The 21,031-nt window shown below is 33.5% G+C and overlaps 1 protein-coding gene across 1 annotated transcript; it reads right to left on the bottom strand.

Annotated features, from left to right (window-relative positions):
* Positions 1 to 3,935: 3,935 nt before the first annotated feature.
* On the bottom strand, positions 3,936 to 20,202 carry LOC111630005 (serine/threonine-protein kinase Nek5-like). Its single transcript, XM_023373997.1, has 11 exons — positions 19,618 to 20,202; positions 19,502 to 19,554; positions 19,364 to 19,436; positions 19,014 to 19,167; positions 18,255 to 18,392; positions 18,004 to 18,181; positions 17,850 to 17,931; positions 17,750 to 17,787; positions 14,400 to 14,819; positions 14,340 to 14,353; positions 3,936 to 4,101 (listed from the first exon to the last, which is right to left on the bottom strand). Exons 1-11 carry the CDS (start codon positions 19,880 to 19,882, stop codon positions 3,936 to 3,938), a joined length of 1,581 nt encoding a protein of 526 aa, XP_023229765.1. The 5' UTR covers positions 19,883 to 20,202.
* Between the last annotated feature and the right edge of the window lie 829 nt (positions 20,203 to 21,031).

The following is a 21,031-nucleotide window of genomic DNA, read 5'->3' as shown; positions in this document are numbered from 1 at the left end:
AGATTTGCTTACTACATTCCAAGGATCGACGAAATCATCCTCCTGTTTTGATTTTTCATTGTCTATATTCTCTTCTAAAACCATATTTTCTAACCCATCAAGTATTATACTCATTTTCACTCCGACGTTTCCGATTCTCAAAGTAAGAAATATTATAGTGTGATATTATTTACGACATAAAAACATTATCGAAACATTTAAATGTTTCTCAAACTTCCAACCACGCTGCAAGGATATTGTATCTCAATGTGCAGCATTGCATCAGTCACATCCGGAAAACGACAGCGCCACCTAACATTTTTTTTCTTTTTATATTTAATATGAAAATTAGTGATGTAACGAATATTCGGTTATTATTCGGTATTCGGCCTATTCGGCCTATTTTTAGCTATTCGGCCAAATACCGAATATTTAATCACTATTCGGCCGAATATCGAATACCTAAAAACAGGAGTAAGAAATAACAAAAACACAGTAAATTAATTATTTTGGTTTTTAGATTTAATGTTATCGGGTTAGTGTTGTTTGTTTATATTTATTTATAACTTATAACATGCACAAAATAAAAAAGAAAATAATATTAGTCACATGTATTCGCAATTTATAATTACAAAGATCAGCAGACGTACACATTTATTCCGTTCGAGAATCGTCGCACATCTGAAGTGAGGGTCTGGCCCTGCCTATCCTTCTTTCTAAGCGCTCGTCTTTGCTCTTCCCTTTCTCTTTCCTCTATCGCTCTAGTCCACGTATGCCTATGCATACATCATAATACGCGCTCACGATACTTTCGATTCGTCACTTTTCCGTCGTAGAGTTCCCATTTTACAATTACGTGACTCAGCCTGGTGATAACGGAGAAAAGAGACAGATAGGACGTCGATATAAGTCACAGTTATGATTTCACAGATTCGAGACAGCTTGGTAGCCCGAACGGCCCCAGGCTTTCGTCCGTGCACGCTAAGTGACTTTCATTACAAGCATTTAGCTTTCCGAAGTCTATGACAACAATTGTTTGGCATTGACGGCCGCGAATTTCGCGCCAATAAGCTGCCTCGACTTGTTCGATTATGTTATCAACTCAATTTCATATTTATTTTCACATTTTCACTTCGCGGTCTTTCTCTGTTCTTTTTCCGTTATTTACACGTGTAGGTCATTTCATTGTTATCCACATTTGATATCACCATTTATCACATGCTGCCATGACGCTCGTGTCTGTCCGCTTCAACTGTCAAGAATTAACGCGATTGGCGAAGCGTAGTGACAGCGGGCCAATAGAGAGCAGGGTCATGGGCGTAGCGAGGGGGGAGCCTGGGTGGGCACGGCCCCTCCCAGGGAACCTGGTGCCCCCCCAGGAAATCACAGCCGAAAAAGTGTTGAGTCGATTTGTAAACACCTAAAGCTAAAATAAAAGTTTTGAATACTAAAAAAAAGGTGAACGGCTTGCTCGGTGCCCAATAATGAACAATAATTTGAAATAATTCAATTTTGTGTCAGGTTGGCCTCCACTAGGCCCCCCATAACAAAACTCTGGCTACGCCCATGAGCAGGGTCCTTGCCATAATGCGTTTGCGCGCCGTAATTCGTACGTGCGTTAATCAAGCCGAATAGTATGTCCGAATATTCGGCTATTCAGCCTGAGGCCGAATATACTATTCGTTGCAACACTAATGAAAATGTTAATATAAAAAATAGTTACAATACTAGTAAATTAGAATAAAATGCATTGGCATTTTAATGAATTGCCATTTATAGTAAAAAATGAAATTAATTAAAACTGTTGAGGTGTCCATAACCTTCGACCTTTCGCAGGTGATATGAGGTAACCTTATAATCTAGCGGCCGGATGGCCGAGCGGTCAAGGTTGCAGCCTACCGCTCTGGGGGACACGGGGTAGAATCCTGACGGGTCAAATAATCCCCAGGAATTTTTTGGGGGTGGTCTTTTCGGATATGTCGGGCCCCGTCCCTCACCACCAGGCTGTTACATTGTGGGCCTGGCCGAACCCATAATGTGCTTGCAAAAATAGACCCTCTTAATGCCCACAGGGCGAAAAGAGTTTAAAAAAAAGAAAACCTTATAATCTAGAACCTTGGATGCCTCGCGTTTCTTTATGCAGAGCTCGAGAAACGCTTTACAGCGAACACACTGAAACTGATTTCTAATTGGCCAATACTGCTCGTGACGTCATTTCGCTACACTCTCGCTGCATAAAGAAACACGGGGATGGCTACAATATAACTAGTATTGCCACCTTTTCAAAATTGCTGACTCGGACATTTTAAAGTTAGGATGTTATACTTACATGTTAGAAATAAAAAAAAAATGATTTTTTTATTGTGAGTAGGAAATAAATATACAGTATATACATTTTTTATTAGAAGGTAAACATGTACATGATATATTATTAAAGTAATACAATAATCACAGGTGGCATATCCAAAAATAATTAGTCCGATGTCGATATTAATTGCAAATACATAAAAGAAAAAAATAATAAATAGTAACACATACCAGCATTAATAATAATATACATTGTGCCTGATACAATATATAATGTAAATATAGAAATTTGAAAACTAACAATGGTCACATATAATAATATATGAAAATAATTGAGAAAAATTACATAAAAATAAATATTACATTATTCTTTGCCTTAAAAGTGTATTTTTGGTTGCTCTTAGTCGATTCTAAAAGATTTTTTTATTATTTATTATTTCTTCGTAAAAATTTTTACATTTAATTTTTGTTACTGCAAATTAGTAGTTCAGCTTTAACATTTTCCGGTGTTAATCTGTTTCTTTTATCTCACCATAAGTTATTCATTGAAGAGAAACATCTTTCAATGTATGCATTAGAAGTTGGAATGCTAAACATAAATTCAATCATCCTCTGAACGTTTGGAAAAATTTTTTTTTAATATAATTACCCATAGCTGTGAATTATTTTTTTCTGCTTTTAACTTTTCTTCCAAATTTTCTACTCTTTCCTGTATTGTTCAAAGTTCATTAAAAACATCCGAAAACCGGACAAATTAATTTTAATAATTAATCCGGACCATAAACTTAAAAACCGGTTTGTCCAGGTGAAAACCGGCCTGGTGGAAACGCTAATTATAACACGAATTATTTAGGATCGTCATTATATAGGATTCGAACTCGAATCCTATATAATGACGAGAAAATAATTTGTTGCATATGGTAAATTTAAATTTTCTGTTATTTTTAAATTAATCTTTTGCAGAATTAATACGAGTATAATTGTTAGCAGAAGATAAAAAAGTTAATATAACTCTTCTTAATTCATCGATTTCATTAATAAAATATGTACAGCATTTTGAAGTATAGAGGACGTTGTGTAAGAGTTACTTCTAGTGAGTAAATTTAAAGTTATAAATGTTTTCTACAAATTTTTTAACATACAAAAATCACACCCGTATAAATTAATTAAATATTTTCATTTTACAAATGTAGAATTAATATATATATATATATATAATGGTATGTAATTCATTAATTTTTGCAGATATATTTTCAAACGAGATTTATATGAGATTTAATGTATTTAATGTATCAATTTTCAAATTTGATCCGGAAGGTTCCGTAGCGTCTAATGTAAGTGCAATTGAAATTGAAATTATTTTTAATCGTAAGAAATAAATTGATCATTATCCGGTTTATGCACATTTAATATAAAGATTATTGAAATAATTAATGGATGCATAAAGATATAAATATGTAATCGGATCTTTTCTTCCAAGAAATCTCCACAGTTCGATTAATGGATACAAATTTGTAATATAAATTCAAAAGTTGGAATGGATAGAAGCGATGTGTTGCTTCATTTATAAAGATATCGAAAGCGTCCAAAAATATAAATTCGCATAATAGTGTGGAATTAAGCATCTGACTTGTGAGACAGCATTAGTTCTAAATCATGCCGTTACAGTCGTTGCCAAATCCAGTTCCCGCCATTGGCGAACTGGATTTGTGGCGACGAAGTACTTTGCTAATATACGGTGGATTGTTCGTCATGTACAATGGAGTGCGGTGATTATAATTTGAAATATAATCATAAGCAAAGACATATAAAGGACTATAACAGGAATGATAAAGATAAAAAATTATTTAAATGTAGTTTGTGTTGGGATAAATATACGAAAGAAGAAATAATGTCACACTTCGGAGGGATACATGATGTTACATATATAAAAATTTTTCCTGGGAAGCTAATGAATAATGATAAATGTTATATTTGAATTGTTAACTTCTGTAATTTATATACTTGGAATTTTATGGTATTAAAATTTAATTATTTGTACTTATTATTGGATTTGGTATTTTCTTGTATATTAACTAGATTTTTTGTAGTAATTTGTTTTCTGCTAACGTTATTTTATTTTCCATCTCAAATATTAATTCAATGGAAATTAATGCAAATGAAATCGTGAGTATAGAAGCTAAATGACGTCGAACACCTATAGCATTGTAGTATAGTATTGAACCAGTTTTTCAATATTGACGTTCCTAATATTAGTGTATTGTTCTATCGGAGATAGATCTGGATAGGAACAGTAGGGATAATCAGTGTCGTAGCTAGCATGGGTGGTACCCGGTGTGGATATCGTGGTGTCACACCAAGAATGAAAACTGTTAAAATTAATAAAAATTCGATAAACGTAAGGTAAGATTTTATTTAATTAATACAAATAAGAGTCATTAATTATCAAGTTACAATATTATGATAATAATAGTACAGTTTTATTAAACATTCTTTCACATTGATGTATGAAAATGAAAGTTGGGTATGACAAAAGAAGAATGAGAGTAGAATTAATATACTCTCATAAACTGTATATATTATGTACAAACACTTCAAAGCTCTTCTTTCTAGCTTTAACAGCTGCAAACTCGGAAATAACATCTTCAAAATTTATATTTTGTGTTGACTCGTGTTCTATTGTTAATATGCCAAGATTGTTAAGTCTCATTTGGGTCATTGCTGCCCGCAAGTAATTTTTTATTAATTTTAGTTTCTACCATGTTTTGAAACCGTGTCGTATTTTTTATGTTTTCTGTAAGCGCAATGTAGCGTAATAACGATCAACGAAAAGTGAAATAAAGAAGTGAATAGTGCCAAGTGATCGTTATTACATTGTGCTTACAGAACAAATAATTTTAGTTTGCTGAAACTCCTCTCACACGAAGCAACTGATACGCAAATTGTCAGAAATAACTTTAGTGTGACCATAAGATTCGGAAGAGAATCTGTAAAATTAAATTACACAGGTCTGCAAAAACAATTTTTTTTTCCAGCTGCATGGGATATTTTTGCTGAATTATATGTTTTAAAGATCGGAGATTCTAAAAATGACTTCCATAACATCCCATCACGTATAGGTTTTTTGCAAAATAAAAACAAATATTTGATAAAAACTCTTATTTATTACAATGAACTAAATATACTGTATTATATTCTCTTATCACTAATCAAAAAAATTATTTCTGATATTTATACACAATTTTAGGTCTACTCTTTTTTCTTATGACGTCTTTTCTTCTTCTCTTTGATGCTTCTTCGAACTTGTTTCCGATTTCCTTCTCTGGTTTCTCAATTGAGCATCCAACAGTAGTCAGCTAACATATTGACATCCCATTTTCCTTGATAACGTCTCTCGATATCACGAACATCCTGGTGAAATCTTTCACCCTTGGAAGACTACAGTGAAGACTGTAGGCTCCCAAGTTTTCGGGAAAATAGTCAATGTGGGAGTGTAAGAAATGAACTTTTAAGCTCATATTGCATCTTTAAGTTTCATACGCTGCCAGCATGCATTAAACAATGGTTTTGTAGTCAGGGTCCTTAGTATTTCCCAAAAACTTATGCACTACATTCTTGAAAGAGCCCATGCTTCTTTTTCCTTTTCTCCCATTGTTCCAAAAACAGGGGATCAGATAAAGGGATATTGACTTTTTACTGTGTATTCACCACAAACATAACAGAAGCTGTTGGGAGAAATTACACAACCTCTGCGAGCCTTATTCCAGAAATAAAAATTAGTGTTGCAACGAACAGTATATTCGGTCTCAGGCCGAATACCGAATATTCGGCCAGGAGCGTGGCCAAATAGCCGAATATTCGGACATACTATTCGTCCTGATTAATGCACGTACGAAAATTGGCGCGCAAACCGCATTACGGCAAGGACCCTGCTCTCTATTGGCCCGCTGTCACTACGCTTCGCCAATCGCGTTAATTCTTGACAGTTGAAGCGGACAGACACGAGCGTCATGGCAGCATGTGATAAATGGTGATATCAAATGTGGATAACAATGAAATGACCTACACGTGTAAATAACGGAAAAAGAACAGAGAAAGACCGCGAAGTGAAAATGTGAAAATAAATATGAAATTGAGTTGGTAACATAATCGAACAAGTCGAGGCAGCTTATTGGCGCGAAATTCGCGGCCGTCAATGTCAAACAATTGTTATAGACTTCGGAAAGCTAAATGCTTGTAATGAAACTCACTTAGCGTGCACGGACGAAAGCCTGGGGCCGTTCGAGCTACCAAGCTGTCTCGAATATGTGAAATCATAACTGTGACTTATACCGACGTCCTATCTGTCTCTTTTCTCCGTTATCACCAGGCTATGTCACGTAATTGTAAAATTGGAAATCTACGACGGAAAAGTGACGAATCGAAAGTATCGTGAGCGCGTATTATGATGTATGCATAGGCATACGTGGACTAGAGCGATAGAGGAAAGAGAAAGGGAAGAGCAAAGACGAGCGCTTAGAAAGGATAGGCAGGGTCAGACCCTCACTTCAGATGTGCGACGATTCTCGAACGGAATAAATGTGTACGTCTGCTGATCTTTGTAATTATAAATTGCGAATACATGTGACTAATATTATTTTCTTTTTTATTTTGTGCATGTTATAAGTTATAAATAAATATAAACAAACAACACTAACCCGATAACATTAAATCTAAAAACCAAAATAATTAATTTACTGTGTTTTTGTTATTTCTTACTCCTGTTTTTAGGTATTCGGTATTCGGCCGAATAGCGAAAAATAGGCCGAATAGGCCGAATACCGAATAGTAACCGAATATTCGTTATATCACTAATAAAAATACAAGCACTGTAGCTTTCGAATGTTGGATATTAAACTAAGTGTGGCATTAGATAGCCAGCGAGATACTGAACTTATTTAGCTTGTTGAAACATGATCTAATCCAACAGCAGGTTGTTTATATTTATTCCTAGTATCCCAGATAATATGTCGAAACATGCTCAACCTCATAAGTAATATTACTCACTATCAACTTTTATTTAACCTGTTTCTACACAATCATGCGACCTTCCTCCTAACGCTAAAACTACTTAACTCACCTCCCCCTACCACTACTCTCTTCAACTATTAACATTTTTTATTTATTTATTGCCAAGTCCAGCTATAATTGATAGAATTAATGTGAGAAGTCTTCGTTTTAATGCCATTTTTTAAATATAAAAAAAGAATACTAAATTTTAAGTTAACTAGGAATTTTACGCTAAATACAAACAATAACTTGAGTGTAACAAAAAAAATTGATGAGATGGAATTTTTTTGGTATTTTTTTCGTTTTTACCAAGTTGAAATCTATAAGAAAATGTATAAAAATCCTATGCAGTTTTTTACTTGCAGACCTGTGTTATTTAATATAGATAACTTGATTAAAATGGCATCAAGCCTAAGTGATTTATCGTTGAAAAACATTGTGATGGTTTAAGTGTTTAAGTTTTTATTTTTTTCACGGTCGGGTGACACCCGGTGCGGGCCGCCCCCGCCCCCTAGCTACGCCACTGGAAATAATGTCCATGCCACTTGACATTTTATTTATTATAAAAATTACATTTTGAGGTTTGGTCCTATCTGCCCTTGTGTTCTAATGAGATGGAAGAGTGTTAAATATGTTACTATTTAATGTTGAAAAATACCGCATATAAGGAATTATACTGCAATTATGTAGTACAGTATGTTGTAAATTGTTTAGAAAATAATAAACGTCCATAAATTTCATATACTTTATAAAACGACCAAATTTATGTGCATGTAAGTTTTATCTTTATGTTAGGCTTTCCTCGATGCTTAAAGTAGTTCTAAAATAGCTAGTGACCAGACAGACTGATTTTAGAGATTGTGTTCTGATTTCAAATATGTACTGAATTTTAAAGTTGCGCTGAATAAGAAAAAAAAATTTCCGAGTAGTTCTCTCTAGCAAACATTGCGCCCCCTCCACCTATTGATATAATTGGCTGTAAGTGAGAGGAGGTGTTTACTCTTGAACTCTGTCTTTTCTCTATAACTATCCTAAGTCTCCTTTCCAAAATACGAGATAATGCTATCCGGACAATATTAAGGTTGCGTATGTCATGTGAATAATAAATTTATTATTCACATGACAATGCAAACAATAATGTTTTTTTAGGCTATATACTTATGCATATTACAGAACGTTCAATAACTAATAATAATAGCATTTCTATCGATAGGAGAATATCAAATTTTAAGTCTCCCTATGTTTTATTTTATTCATAATTCCATCTTAACCTTAGAGTGTTAATTTTTTTTTTATAGAAAAATTCATTTTTAAGCAAGGTGTCTATTCATAAAATTAATTTATTTTCACTTTTAAATAATCATTTCGAACAAAGCATTTACAATTTATAATTATGAACAGAAAACACAAGTATTGTACCGGTATATCACAAATCGTACTGTTTAAACTTTGTCTACGACTATATTCTAAATCACCCTCACTACATTCCATTTTAATTAACGTATAACGAGTTCAACCAACGTTGACAGTGCGATTAACAAATGATAAACGTGCTATTTTACTCTTGGGATCAGGCGAAAAGGCTGACGTTATTTATGTATGAAAAAAATAATTTATAAATNGTACGAAGACTGCTTGGCCACTGGTGGGCTCAGGTGTGTACTGAATTTTAAAGTTGCGTTGATTAAGAAAAAATAATCTCATAATCTTACAGTATTAATTTTTATGGAAAAATTCATTGTTAAGCAAGACGTCTATCCATAAATTTCATTTATTTTCACTTTTAACTAATAATTTCTAACAAAGCATTTATAATTATAAACAGAAAACACATGCATTGTACTGGTATATCACAAATTGTACTGTTTAACCTTTGTCTATGACTATATTTTAAACCACACTCACTACATTCCATTTTATTTAACGTATAACGAGTTCTACAACATTAACGGTACGATAAACAAATGATAAACGTGCTATTTTACTCTTCGGATCAGGCGAAAAGGTTGACGTTGCGTATGAAAAAAATCCTTTGTAAGTAAGTAATCTAAAAATTTAACTTATTTTCATTTTTAACTAATCGAAATCACGAATAAAGTATTTATAATTTATAATTATGAACAGAACACATAAGTAGTGTACCGATAAATCACAAATCGTACCGTTTAAACTTTGTTTATGACTATAAANCGGCAATTGTTGCCGTTTCTATGGAGATTAGAAAGCGCGTAACGAATTCGAATGCGATTGACGTAATGGATTCTTTTTGAATTTTAAGGCTAAATATCTGCATTTTTTACATTTCTATCCCTCGAATGACGACGGATTGGGATCGAGAGACTCCCTACCACCTTCCGCCTTCCGTTCCCATTCTCCAGAAGGGGTTAGAAGCAAGATTTTCTATAATCGAACGTTCGTCCAGTATTCGCCGATTGACCGACAGCGCAATTTTTACTAAATTTTGTAATATTTCGTTTATCCGACGCCATTTTAAAAGCGGTTACCTGACATCATCCGACGTTGGTTATATGAATAATGCGTGTTATAGTTTAGTTACGTAAACGTTAATTAAAGTGACATATATTAAATAAGCGAATTTTATGAATTTACTTGCCCAAAGAAAATATCGTGTATGTATTCTACACCAAGGAATCGGATATGGAGAAAAGTGATGAGCCTAATGCTCGAATTTTTTTTTTTTTCTTTTTGTAGTCAGAAAACCCGGCGCGACTTTCTCGGCTGTTTTGTTTTTAACTACGATATAATAAATAGAATCTTGTGTGGCTCCATCTGTTATGTATTTTGTTATAAAAACAATTTCTGATCTTTATTAATATTTTATAAAGTTCAGAAAATTCAATAAATACTGTATATATTTTTGTACATGGATCAATTAATAATGGCTTTTTATTTTTTTTTTCAAAGCCACATTGATTAATTTAATAAAACATTTTATTTTTAATTTTAATTATATAAATTATGTAACTGTTAATTAGAAAAAATAACTGACTAAAAGGTCAAAGAAGCAATAGCATATTTGCATAGTAAGTCGTATGCTGTTTTATTTTGTCAATGTCTGAGAATTTGTACAAAGTCATGGAATTTAAAACAAAAATTTTAGTAGGAACCCTGTATATAGTTAATCCTGCCCCTTTAATTATCTTAATNACACATGACCACTTTTATGTCTTCACCCTGCCGACCTTTAATTAAGAACCAAAATTTAATAGTATTAATGCCCTTTTATATGCAAGCTACAGTGCCACGTTTCGTTTCTTAAACTTACCCGTTCTGAGATATTAAACAATATCTCAGAATGAAATTAAACAAATTAGACGCCAGCACACGCGCGCGCGAATTTTCCCCCTTTACTGACTTTTTTGAGGGGTTCAGGAGGTCTCCAAACGTGTAGATTTGCAAAAAAAAAAAAAACTTTGGAGGGTCAAATTTGACACGATTCCAATACTTTTCCGTTTTATATACATAACAAGTTGGCAAGTAAAAAGGAGTCGGAGGATTTTTTGACGACTCCGACTCCGGCTAAAACATCAAAACTCCACGACTCCGACTCCGACTCCGACGCCCTGAAAGTGACACAAAATCGCGTTGCAACAATAGAAACAGCAATTGTTGCCGTTTCTATGGAGATTAGAAAGCGCGTAACGAATTCGAATGCGATTGACGTAATGGATTCTTTTTGAATTTTAAGGCTAAATATCTGCATTTTTTACATTTCTATCCCTCGAATGACGACGGATTGGGATCGAGAGACTCCCTACCACCTTCCGCCTTCCGTTCCCATTCTCCAGAAGGGGTTAGAAGCAAGATTTTCTATAATCGAACGTTCGTCCAGTATTCGCCGATTGACCGACAGCGCAATTTTTACTAAATTTTGTAATATTTCGTTTATCCGACGCCATTTTAAAAGCGGTTACCTGACATCATCCGACGTTGGTTATATGAATAATGCGTGTTATAGTTTAGTTACGTAAACGTTAAAGTGACATATATTAAATAAGCGAATTTTATGAATTTACTTGCCCAAAGAAAATATCGTGTATGTATTCTACACCAAGGAATCGGATATGGAGAAAAGTGATGAGCCTAATGCTCGAATTTTTTTTTTCTTTTTGTAGTCAGAAAACCCGGCGCGACTTTCTCGGCTGTTTTGTTTTTAACTACGATATAATAAATAGAATCTTGTGTGGCTCCATCTGTTATGTATTTTGTTATAAAAACAATTTCTGATCTTTATTAATATTTTATAAAGTTCAGAAAATTCAATAAATACTGTATATATTTTTGTACATGGATCAATTAATAATGGCTTTTTATTTTTTTTTTCAAAGCCACATTGATTAATTTAATAAAACATTTTATTTTTAATTTTAATTATATAAATTATGTAACTGTTAATTAGAAAAAATAACTGACTAAAAGGTCAAAGAAGCAATAGCATATTTGCATAGTAAGTCGTATGCTGTTTTATTTTGTCAATGTCTGAGAATTTGTACAAAGTCATGGAATTTAAAACAAAAATTTTAGTAGGAACCCTGTATATAGTTAATCCTGCCCCTTTAATTATCTTAATTAATACAGCAAGAATTTATTTAAAGTAAAAATAAACTTTTGAATTAAAGTAAAAATAAACTTTTTTTAAATAAAATTTTAACGAATTTCGGAAAAAGTATATTTAGTTAATGTTCAATAAACTCATACTTTGCAGACATATAATTTGAAATTTTATATGAAAATTGAAATACAGTATGACCCGCTTAAAGGTACCAAGATAAATGGTATGACCCTTGGAACCAAGATAAATGGTATGATTAATTAATCTCCTCAGACTCAACCATATCGACGGTCTTTCTTCTCTCTCCTTTCACCTGGCTTACCACACCAAACATTATGTTATATAAGCTGCCGAAAGGTATTTGAAACTGTATGAAGACAAACTAATATTCAAATACTAAATAGAAATATAGTAATTTTGAAATGAAAAACAATTAATAAATCATATAGTTGATTTGAAAATTTAATAATTGTTTCGATGCTATTATTACAGAAACAATCATTGTATTGTAAAAGCGTTTATTTCGCAATTTATTGTTTAGTTTCGAGTGCCCGCGAGCACGCTTTCGTTTGACGTGCAACCCGGGAGCTCGAATGCAAGAATTCTTAATTAATATAGTTACGATATTTTTTATTACAAGATAATGCCAGGTATACCACAAATTACACGCTCTATCTGACCCAGTTTGGAGAGCAATAAGCTGTCCTCGGCGCCAGGTAGGTATTAGTCCAGCAATCGGAACGAATTTTAGAATCCGGAAACAAATTGATGGACAAGATAGACGACGATCTAAGAAAAAGGACCGACGATGTAACGCTGGTGTTCGCAGAGGACTGGAGAAAAGATAGAAAGACATAGAAGTCTTCGGTCCACGACTGCACTATATTGAGGACGAAGCACGAATCTCGTTATTTAAACGATTTCGACGGTTTCATTACAACACATCCTTACAAACACCCCTCGCCGTAACATTCACAATTGAATCATTATTTAGTTTGTTCGTCGCATCCAATCATTTACATATCACGCTTCGTTACAGTAAAAGTAAACGACACTGTCACATAACACCAACACTGCATCCCGAAATCCAACCCCTAGGTCCTCGTCCTGGGAAGTGGAAACGTCACTCGATGCTTTCGAGTGGCGGCTAAAGGGGCTCTGGTACACTGGATATATAAACACTACAGTTGTTTTAAGCATGTTCGCCATACCCACTCCATATTTACCGTTTTCGGCTTCGCAATACGTTCGTTTTTCACCTCAATCGTCGATACAACCTTTTTATATTTCATTGCCATGGACACTCTTCTTGGATGCAATGGTTAAAAGATACACAGTATGTCAATAACTGTGGTCGATATATCATCTTTGGTACATGATTTAAAAAAAAACAAAGTGTAATTCAAGAAAAATCTGATTTATGATAAGTTTTCCAGAATGAAATTCGCCCATTTTTTCATGTTTAAAAAATTATCAAATGTGCTTTTTAAAAATATCAATGTTTCTCGATAATTAATTCGTGTAAACAATATGGCTCGATGATCAGAAAATGTCAAAAAGAGCCCATTCTATCCCTAGGCTTGTATTGCCAGTTTTTTTAAATAAATTTANCACGACTCTGTTGTTAAAGGAAAAGTATGACGTACAGTACATGGGCAAGTCACTACTAATTTGAGGTGGAGAGCATATATTTTAAATGAAATAAATTAAAAATATAATAAAAAATTGTAGCCTGGCATTGTGACGATGTCAATAAATAATTGCTCGTTTCTTAGTAAAAAGTAACATTAATTTATGGAGGTAGGTACAGCAGTAGAGCTTTAAATTTTGAGCCTCAATGCAAACGCGGCAATAAAGGCCTTCCTTTGAACTTTTGCCCACTTCAGGGCCTTTCTGAATACTAATATTGTCCATTTCCAGCATTTTTTACTTTAATGTATGATTGTATACTTTGTTCCCTTCTTGGCAAAATAGAAGCCAGTTGACTTGGGGTCCCTACGCAATTGTATAATCTGCATCTCTTGTAGTTTTAACTATTATAAAATGGCAAAAGGCTTAATTTTGAGCGTAAGAATGGTTTTATAAAAAAAATTGTACTGCTAATAACGAGTAAAATCGTCTTTAAGTCCGACCCTACTGGAGATACACACGACCCCCATTATGTCCCCATCCCTGACCTTTAATAGCATCAATTCCCCTAATAAACAAATCTCCCTGCAAAATTTCTGAAATGTACGACAAAATAGCGCAGGAGGTATTAAGCTTCGAAGAGGGTTAACAAAATCGCGTATTTTATAACATAACATATTATATAAGAAAATTAAATTATATTTGCAATGTGATAATTGCATATGCAACTCATAGTAATAAGTTATATTAATAACTTAAAATTTCTTAAAAAAAAAAAAAAAAAGCTTTTATTATGATGTACTTAAAATCAGAAATCTAATACAAAATAAATAAAAACTGATAAGAAAAAGAAAAATTATACTGGATTTGTAAAATTTTCTAACTGTACTAACTGAATTAGTAAAGGAATATAGTGTACAAGATCTTTTCTTAATGATGGGAGGAGAAAATGCAGAGAGATGGTTTCGTCATTCCATTTGTGGATTAATTTCTCTTTTAGTTTATCTACTTCTTCCTTTCCGAAAGTAGCATCTAAATAATCTCTTAGATTATCTATGCAACTTGCATTTTTTCTCAATCGATGACTCCAAAGAGTTTCTAACACACATTCCTGACATCTCACCGAATGTGGACAACGACCTCTACTCAAACACACAGATTTACTATTATCACTACTGATAACGTAAGTAGCTCTCGACCAGTTTTCATTTTTTATTTCGGAAGAATGCTTAGGACAAAATTCAAATGGTTCGCCGATGTACTTTGGAGATTTTATCACCAACTGAAATTGAAACAAAATTCATCATATTGACTATTTGGAAAATAATTTTCTTTTTTATTATTAACATAACATACATTCAAAAATTTAATTAAACAATTATTTAAAGGTCAAATAAAATGAATAATTACTTAATAATTATATTTGTAGTTACTTTCATTACAAGTTGCAAGGATCGGGTGTTATGGAACCTAATGGTGACCAATAAACTATGTTGTAAATGTTAGTACTGTATATACTATATACAGTAAGACTTCGCTAAGTCGAAATGCGTTAACTCGAAACTGTCGGTACTTTTAATTGGATTCTATTCTTCCTGAAGTGCACAGACCTACGAGGTGCGATAAGCTTGTAGGTTAAGTGATGAAACGGAGCTAGAGATCAAGTTCAAAACTATACGGTTTTATTTGTCTTGGAAATGCATTTAGGACTCATAATCCGTCATCAGTCCAAACAGCAAGCGTAAATGACTATATTATTATTATTATAAAATATTATTTTTCATTTACATAATATTTTAAATTATCAGCCATTTAAACCGTAGGCTATCTATAAACGGAATTTCTGGTATATCTATGTAACATCACTATCGAACCTATTTTCTCGTGTACCCCCCACCCTTTGATCTTCATTTATATTCCGTGCAGGGGGCGTTTCCAGAGGAAGTGCTTATGAGGCTGTAACAACTCCCGTGATACCAAAACAATCGGCTTTGTTACGTTAAAATAAATATGATAGCGCATATCGCATGACTTCGAATATGTAAGATTAGGTCATTAAAGCAATTCTAAGTTAATTTAGTAACATTCTCAGAAAAACGACAGAAGCACCTGTCTTGGTCCTCCCTGAATCTCCCTTGAGTAGCACCCATGTTCTCAAAATTCTGGATACGTCACTGATTTTCCTTTTTCTTCAAACAGACGATTAAGACAAATACTACGGCTCCATGCCGAAAATAACAACACGCCATTAGAACCTTGCGTTAACAAATTCCTTTTACTAATACGGCATTTCACCGGCGTTACGATTGGGATACAAGAATGCGCTTTGATAATGCACTCAAAAGTGCCATAAACTTTATACAGTTTCGTATCATTCTGTGAACAGATTCTTGAGAAACGGCTTGATAACGGAAAATTTATGTCCAGAGAAATGTTTGAAAAAATCGGGTTATTAATTGCCTCCTAATAAGACTAACTTCGTCGCCGAAACTCGGGACAATTCTAGATTTCACCTCTACTCCCAGGACAGGGAGGTTACCACGTCTCCTAGCGGATCAACCAAAACTTCAGGTATTTACGTCTATGCCAAACACCCTGTAAACTCTCTCTCTCGCGCGCGACCACCTACGGTGTGTAGGTCAGTTATTTCGAAATAGTACGATGTATACGAGGTCTGTTCAAAAAGTATCGGACTTTTATTTTTTCCGCGTAAACCAATGATGCGCGGGAGGCCTCTTTCGGTGCAGTTGTGGAGGGGACAGTCATTCACAGCTCTGAATTTTTTCCCGCCTGCAGGAAGCGTTAGTCGTTGGCAGTCGGCCTATGAGTGAGGACATGTAGCGAGCTCTCGTCGGATTCCACTAAGTTGAAAAATGACTGAACAACGTGAGCAGCTATATTACATCAAATTTTGCAAAAAAACCTCGGCGATACCCAAGCGTAAACCATTCGCAAGATTCAGTAGGCTTTCGGGGACGATCCTCGAGGCCAAAAAAAGCGCGGCAGGTCCGCAGCAATATCAAGGTCATGTTGACAGTTTTTTCGACTCTCGTGGGGTGGTGTATCGTGAGTACGCACCACAAGGCCAAACCATCGCAAAGGAGTACTACCAGGAGATCCTTCGTCGTCTTTTCGATGCTGTGCGACGCAAACGACCGGATCTGTGGTCGATCAAAACTTGCCAGCTCCATCGTGATAACGCATCCGCCCATTCTGCGCATCTGATTCGGGCTTTCGTCGCCAAACACAACACTCCTGTGGTTCGTCACGCTCCGTACTCTCCCCACATGGCTCTGTGTGACTTTTGGCTATTTCCCAAGCTAAAAATGCCGCTAAAAGGAACCCGATTTTAGTCGAGAGAAGACATCGTGCGGAATGCGACGGACCGGCTGATGGCCATTCCAAAAGATGCGTTCCAGCAGTGTTTCCAGCAATGGCAGGAACGCTGGGAAGCAGTGTATATACTACCAAGGAGACTACTTTGAAGGAGATTAGGGTTTTGTACCTCAAAATCAATAAATGTATTTTTGCCGACCAAACATCCGATACTTTTTGAACAGCCCTCGTATATCGTGCAATCCTTGTTTCTTTTCAAATAAACGGTTATTAGTTGTTAAATCGGCATTCGAGTGATTCACTTCGACTCTCAGGACCTCCTCCATCCTGAAACCGATCGCCTGCGCAAGAAACCGCTCGCGTGACCTAACAAAAACCTAACGACCATAGAGGTTTCTGTGTCTTCCAGAAAAGACGCAGTAGTGTCATCCTGACGTGGACATCACCAATGCAGTGTTGACCCTTCGGTCAAGTGGTGCGGAACCAATAGAGGAGCTTCGCGCATTGTCACACATTTATCACTATAATAGAAATTATACCAAATAAACAAGAATTGTTTATAACAATTTGTTTTTAAGAAAATGAACATTTTCGCAGCTTCTTATTAATCCAACTACTGTATTTCCAAACACAGGCTGATTGTATACATTTTAATTAGTCTACTATATACATATTGTAATCTGTCTCAGTATGCTTTTCTTAAATATTTACTTATTTTAATCATAACGGATCAAATTATAATTAGTTAACCAAATATTTAAGTAATATTTTAAAAATATATCTAAAACTCCAATTTTTAGACATACTGATATAAAATCGGTACATTTTCAATATATATTAAAATAATTAAATATAAACTGAAATTTACTCACTCACCTGTTCTTGACACAGATGATTCTCTAATTTACTCTCTCCTAAAACATTAAACTTGTTAATATCTGAATTCTAATATAAAACATAATAAATAATTGCTTACCTTTGCAAACACTCACAGATGCTCTCCTCTTTAAAGCCATTTTTTTTGATTCCACATAATATTTTCTGGGATTAAACCATTGCTGTAAGAAAAACTTCGTTTGTAATTAACAAAAGAAAAAAATTTCATATGACTAAAAAATGTTTCTATTAACCATATCCATTTTTGGTACATATGGATGACAAAGGATTCCGTCTTCTTGTTCTGAGAAATAATTAAATACATGAGTCTGAAGAGCTGGAATAGCAAGAATTTCATCAGTAGATGGACGTTTTTCTGGATCTAATCTCAGCATAACTTCTAATAGATCATTTAACAGACAACTATAGCCGCTAAAATATCCAATTGTATTAATAGAAAATATTTATTATTTTTTCCAGAATTGCTATTGAATTTCTAGTTCACCTTGGGATTGGCTTATATTTTCCTTTCAAAATAGATACTACTAATTGATGGAAGTTATAACCCTGAAAAGGATGTTCTAAACAACATAATTCATATAAAACACAACCTAGAGACCAAATATCAGTCTTATAATTATATCTGAAATCATTAAGAAAAATAAATTTTCTTTTTTTTGAAATTATTATTATTATTAAAGCTTTCTCAGAATACTTTTAATATATTTTTAGTTAAATTTTTTATTATATGTAAACAATATCATAACATTAAAATTTAAAGAATTTATGATCATAAATCCCAAAAATAGATGAGGAAATAAGATGTCTTTTAATGAAGATCTATTGTATAAGTGGGGAACCTGTTGTCTTATGGCTTCTAGTACGACCTGGTGTTAGTTTAAAATGGTACAATTGTAAATTTTTCTAAAAAGAATTATGAGTTATGAAAGTATACTTTCTGTTTCTTTTTCATAAAGACCTCTCTCTAACTCTCTAAATACTATATTTTTGAGCATAGACCTGTACATTGAACCTATAGGCTATACTTGTGCAACCTGACATATATTATGCAGCTTTATTAGATGTCTTTCAGGTTATACAAGCTTTCCCCACTTTGATCTAACATATGAAATATATGAATAAATATTAAGATCTTTAATAGAGTTTAAATGTTAACAACATATAAACAAAACGTATACAAAATACTCGTATTAAAGAAACATTGTCAATTAATTCTTTTTTTATATTAGAAATAAAAGGATACGGTTTCATCTGGCAAATTTCTGGAGAGAGATAATAAGGAGTTCCAATGGCAGTAGTGGCCATGTCTGCTCTTTTCTCCAAAATTCGAGCAATTCCAAAATCGCCGACTTTAATTCTACCTTTTGCCGTAAGAAGAATATTTTGGGTCTTCAAATCTTAAAACAATTTTTTTTTTAAATTATAAATCCCATGACAAATAAGAAAGAAAATGCATTCAATTAGAAAATATCCATTACTATCTAATCGTATATTAAGCATGAACAGGGGAAAATGTTTGTGACTAATGATCTGATCAAACGAAATTAAAATTCTTGAATGAATAATTATATACTATTATAGATCGTTTATTACCTCTATGTAGAATGTTGTGATCATGGATATACTGAAGAGCCAAACAAATCTGAACAAACCATAGGCAAATGGTCTAGAAAAGACACGAATATAGAACAAAATCAAATTGTAAATGAACTTCTTATTAGTGTTACTTACCTCTTCAGAAAAATTATAACCTTTTTGCTTCTGAATTCTTGTAAATAAATCCCCTACGAATGACGTAAAATAAGATAAAAACATGTAGAATAATTATACACTTCAATAACACTTACCTCCTTCGGCATATTCCATGACAATCCCCAGAAGACCAAATTCCTGATTGATTACGGCTTCCTTGTATCTAATAATATTGACGTGTTTACATTTGGATAAAATTTCTATTTCGTTCAACGCTTGCTGTTTATCATGAGGCGACATGGAAATCAATTTCAGCTCTTTCATAACGTATTTTTTATCCGTATTTTTTCTTTTAACCAACCAAACTTGCCCGAACGTTCCAATTCCGATTAATTTCTCTTTCTCGTACTTTTTAGCCATCGGAATAATTTAAAAAGAATATTCTTCACGAAAATTCATTTTACGTTTACATTCCTTTCCTATTCTAAAATCACACGAAACTTCCCTACTGCATCCAATTTACAGTGTTGCCATCTAAACTTTAGTCAATCTCACTTTAATAGAAACATAGGTCCAACAATTCGACAGAAATAACTGTGAAAAATATTTCGCCACGTTTAACTGCATGTCTAAGCTGATATGCTTTCTGATAAACTTCTAAGTATAAAAGATTTCACGACGAAAAAAATATCCAGTTGCTGCGTTCCGTTTTGCAAATCTAACTAGAAAAATGCAAATTGTAAAGGAATCAGTTTCCACCAATTTCCGGTGAAATTAGAATATTGATGTCGCTGGATTAAAAACGTCAGCCGTATAAACTAGGTTCCCGGAGATTATGCTAAAATATGTAGTTTGCATCTTTTGCTCGACGATTATAGAACCATTATTCAATACAGTCATAGTTTTTTCCCTGTAAAAGTTACATTGTTATCTTTATTTTGAAGAGAAGAGAAAAAAATCGCGAAATTTTTCAAGGGTATATCTGGTATTCACAAAACGCCATGAAAGGAGGAGTGGGACAAAAAATTTTTCAAATTTAGCGCGCATTGTTACCCCTAAGATGAAAATTTAATGTCCTTACATTACTAAAAATGTGCATATTTTTGCACAATAAAATACTTTAAAATAGATTATTTGATGTAGGTTCTGGTTTGTGCTAAACGTAAAGTAACATCATCTGTAATTTTCAAATTATTCCTCCTGTACACGAGGAATATTTTTTTCAACCTCTGATGTGCCATTGTTTTTTTTTTCTCTGCAACAAGATGGCTGCCTCCACGGTAAAATGTGCAAAGTTAATTTTTTTTATATTTAAAATACTCATTAATAAAATAAAATATTTGACAAAACTTGTATATTTAAAATACTTTATTATTTATTTTATGTTGCAGAAAGAAACTGCATTCATTAAATTTAAATCGTTAATTTTATTTCCCAAACAAAGACTTACATTACAAAAATGAATAACTTAAAATGTTTCCAATTAAATAATTCGCAAAATATTCTAACAGCTACACCGAGATCCGCCATTTTAGAATTGCAGCGCTGTTACGTGTGCATGTGCAATCG

This window comes from Centruroides sculpturatus, unplaced genomic scaffold (genome assembly GCF_000671375.1).
Source record: "Centruroides sculpturatus isolate CEXI.00-Female unplaced genomic scaffold, Cexi_2.0 scaffold415, whole genome shotgun sequence".
NCBI lineage: Eukaryota > Metazoa > Arthropoda > Arachnida > Scorpiones > Buthidae > Centruroides > Centruroides sculpturatus.
This window is presented reverse-complemented; position numbering and strand designations above follow the sequence as displayed.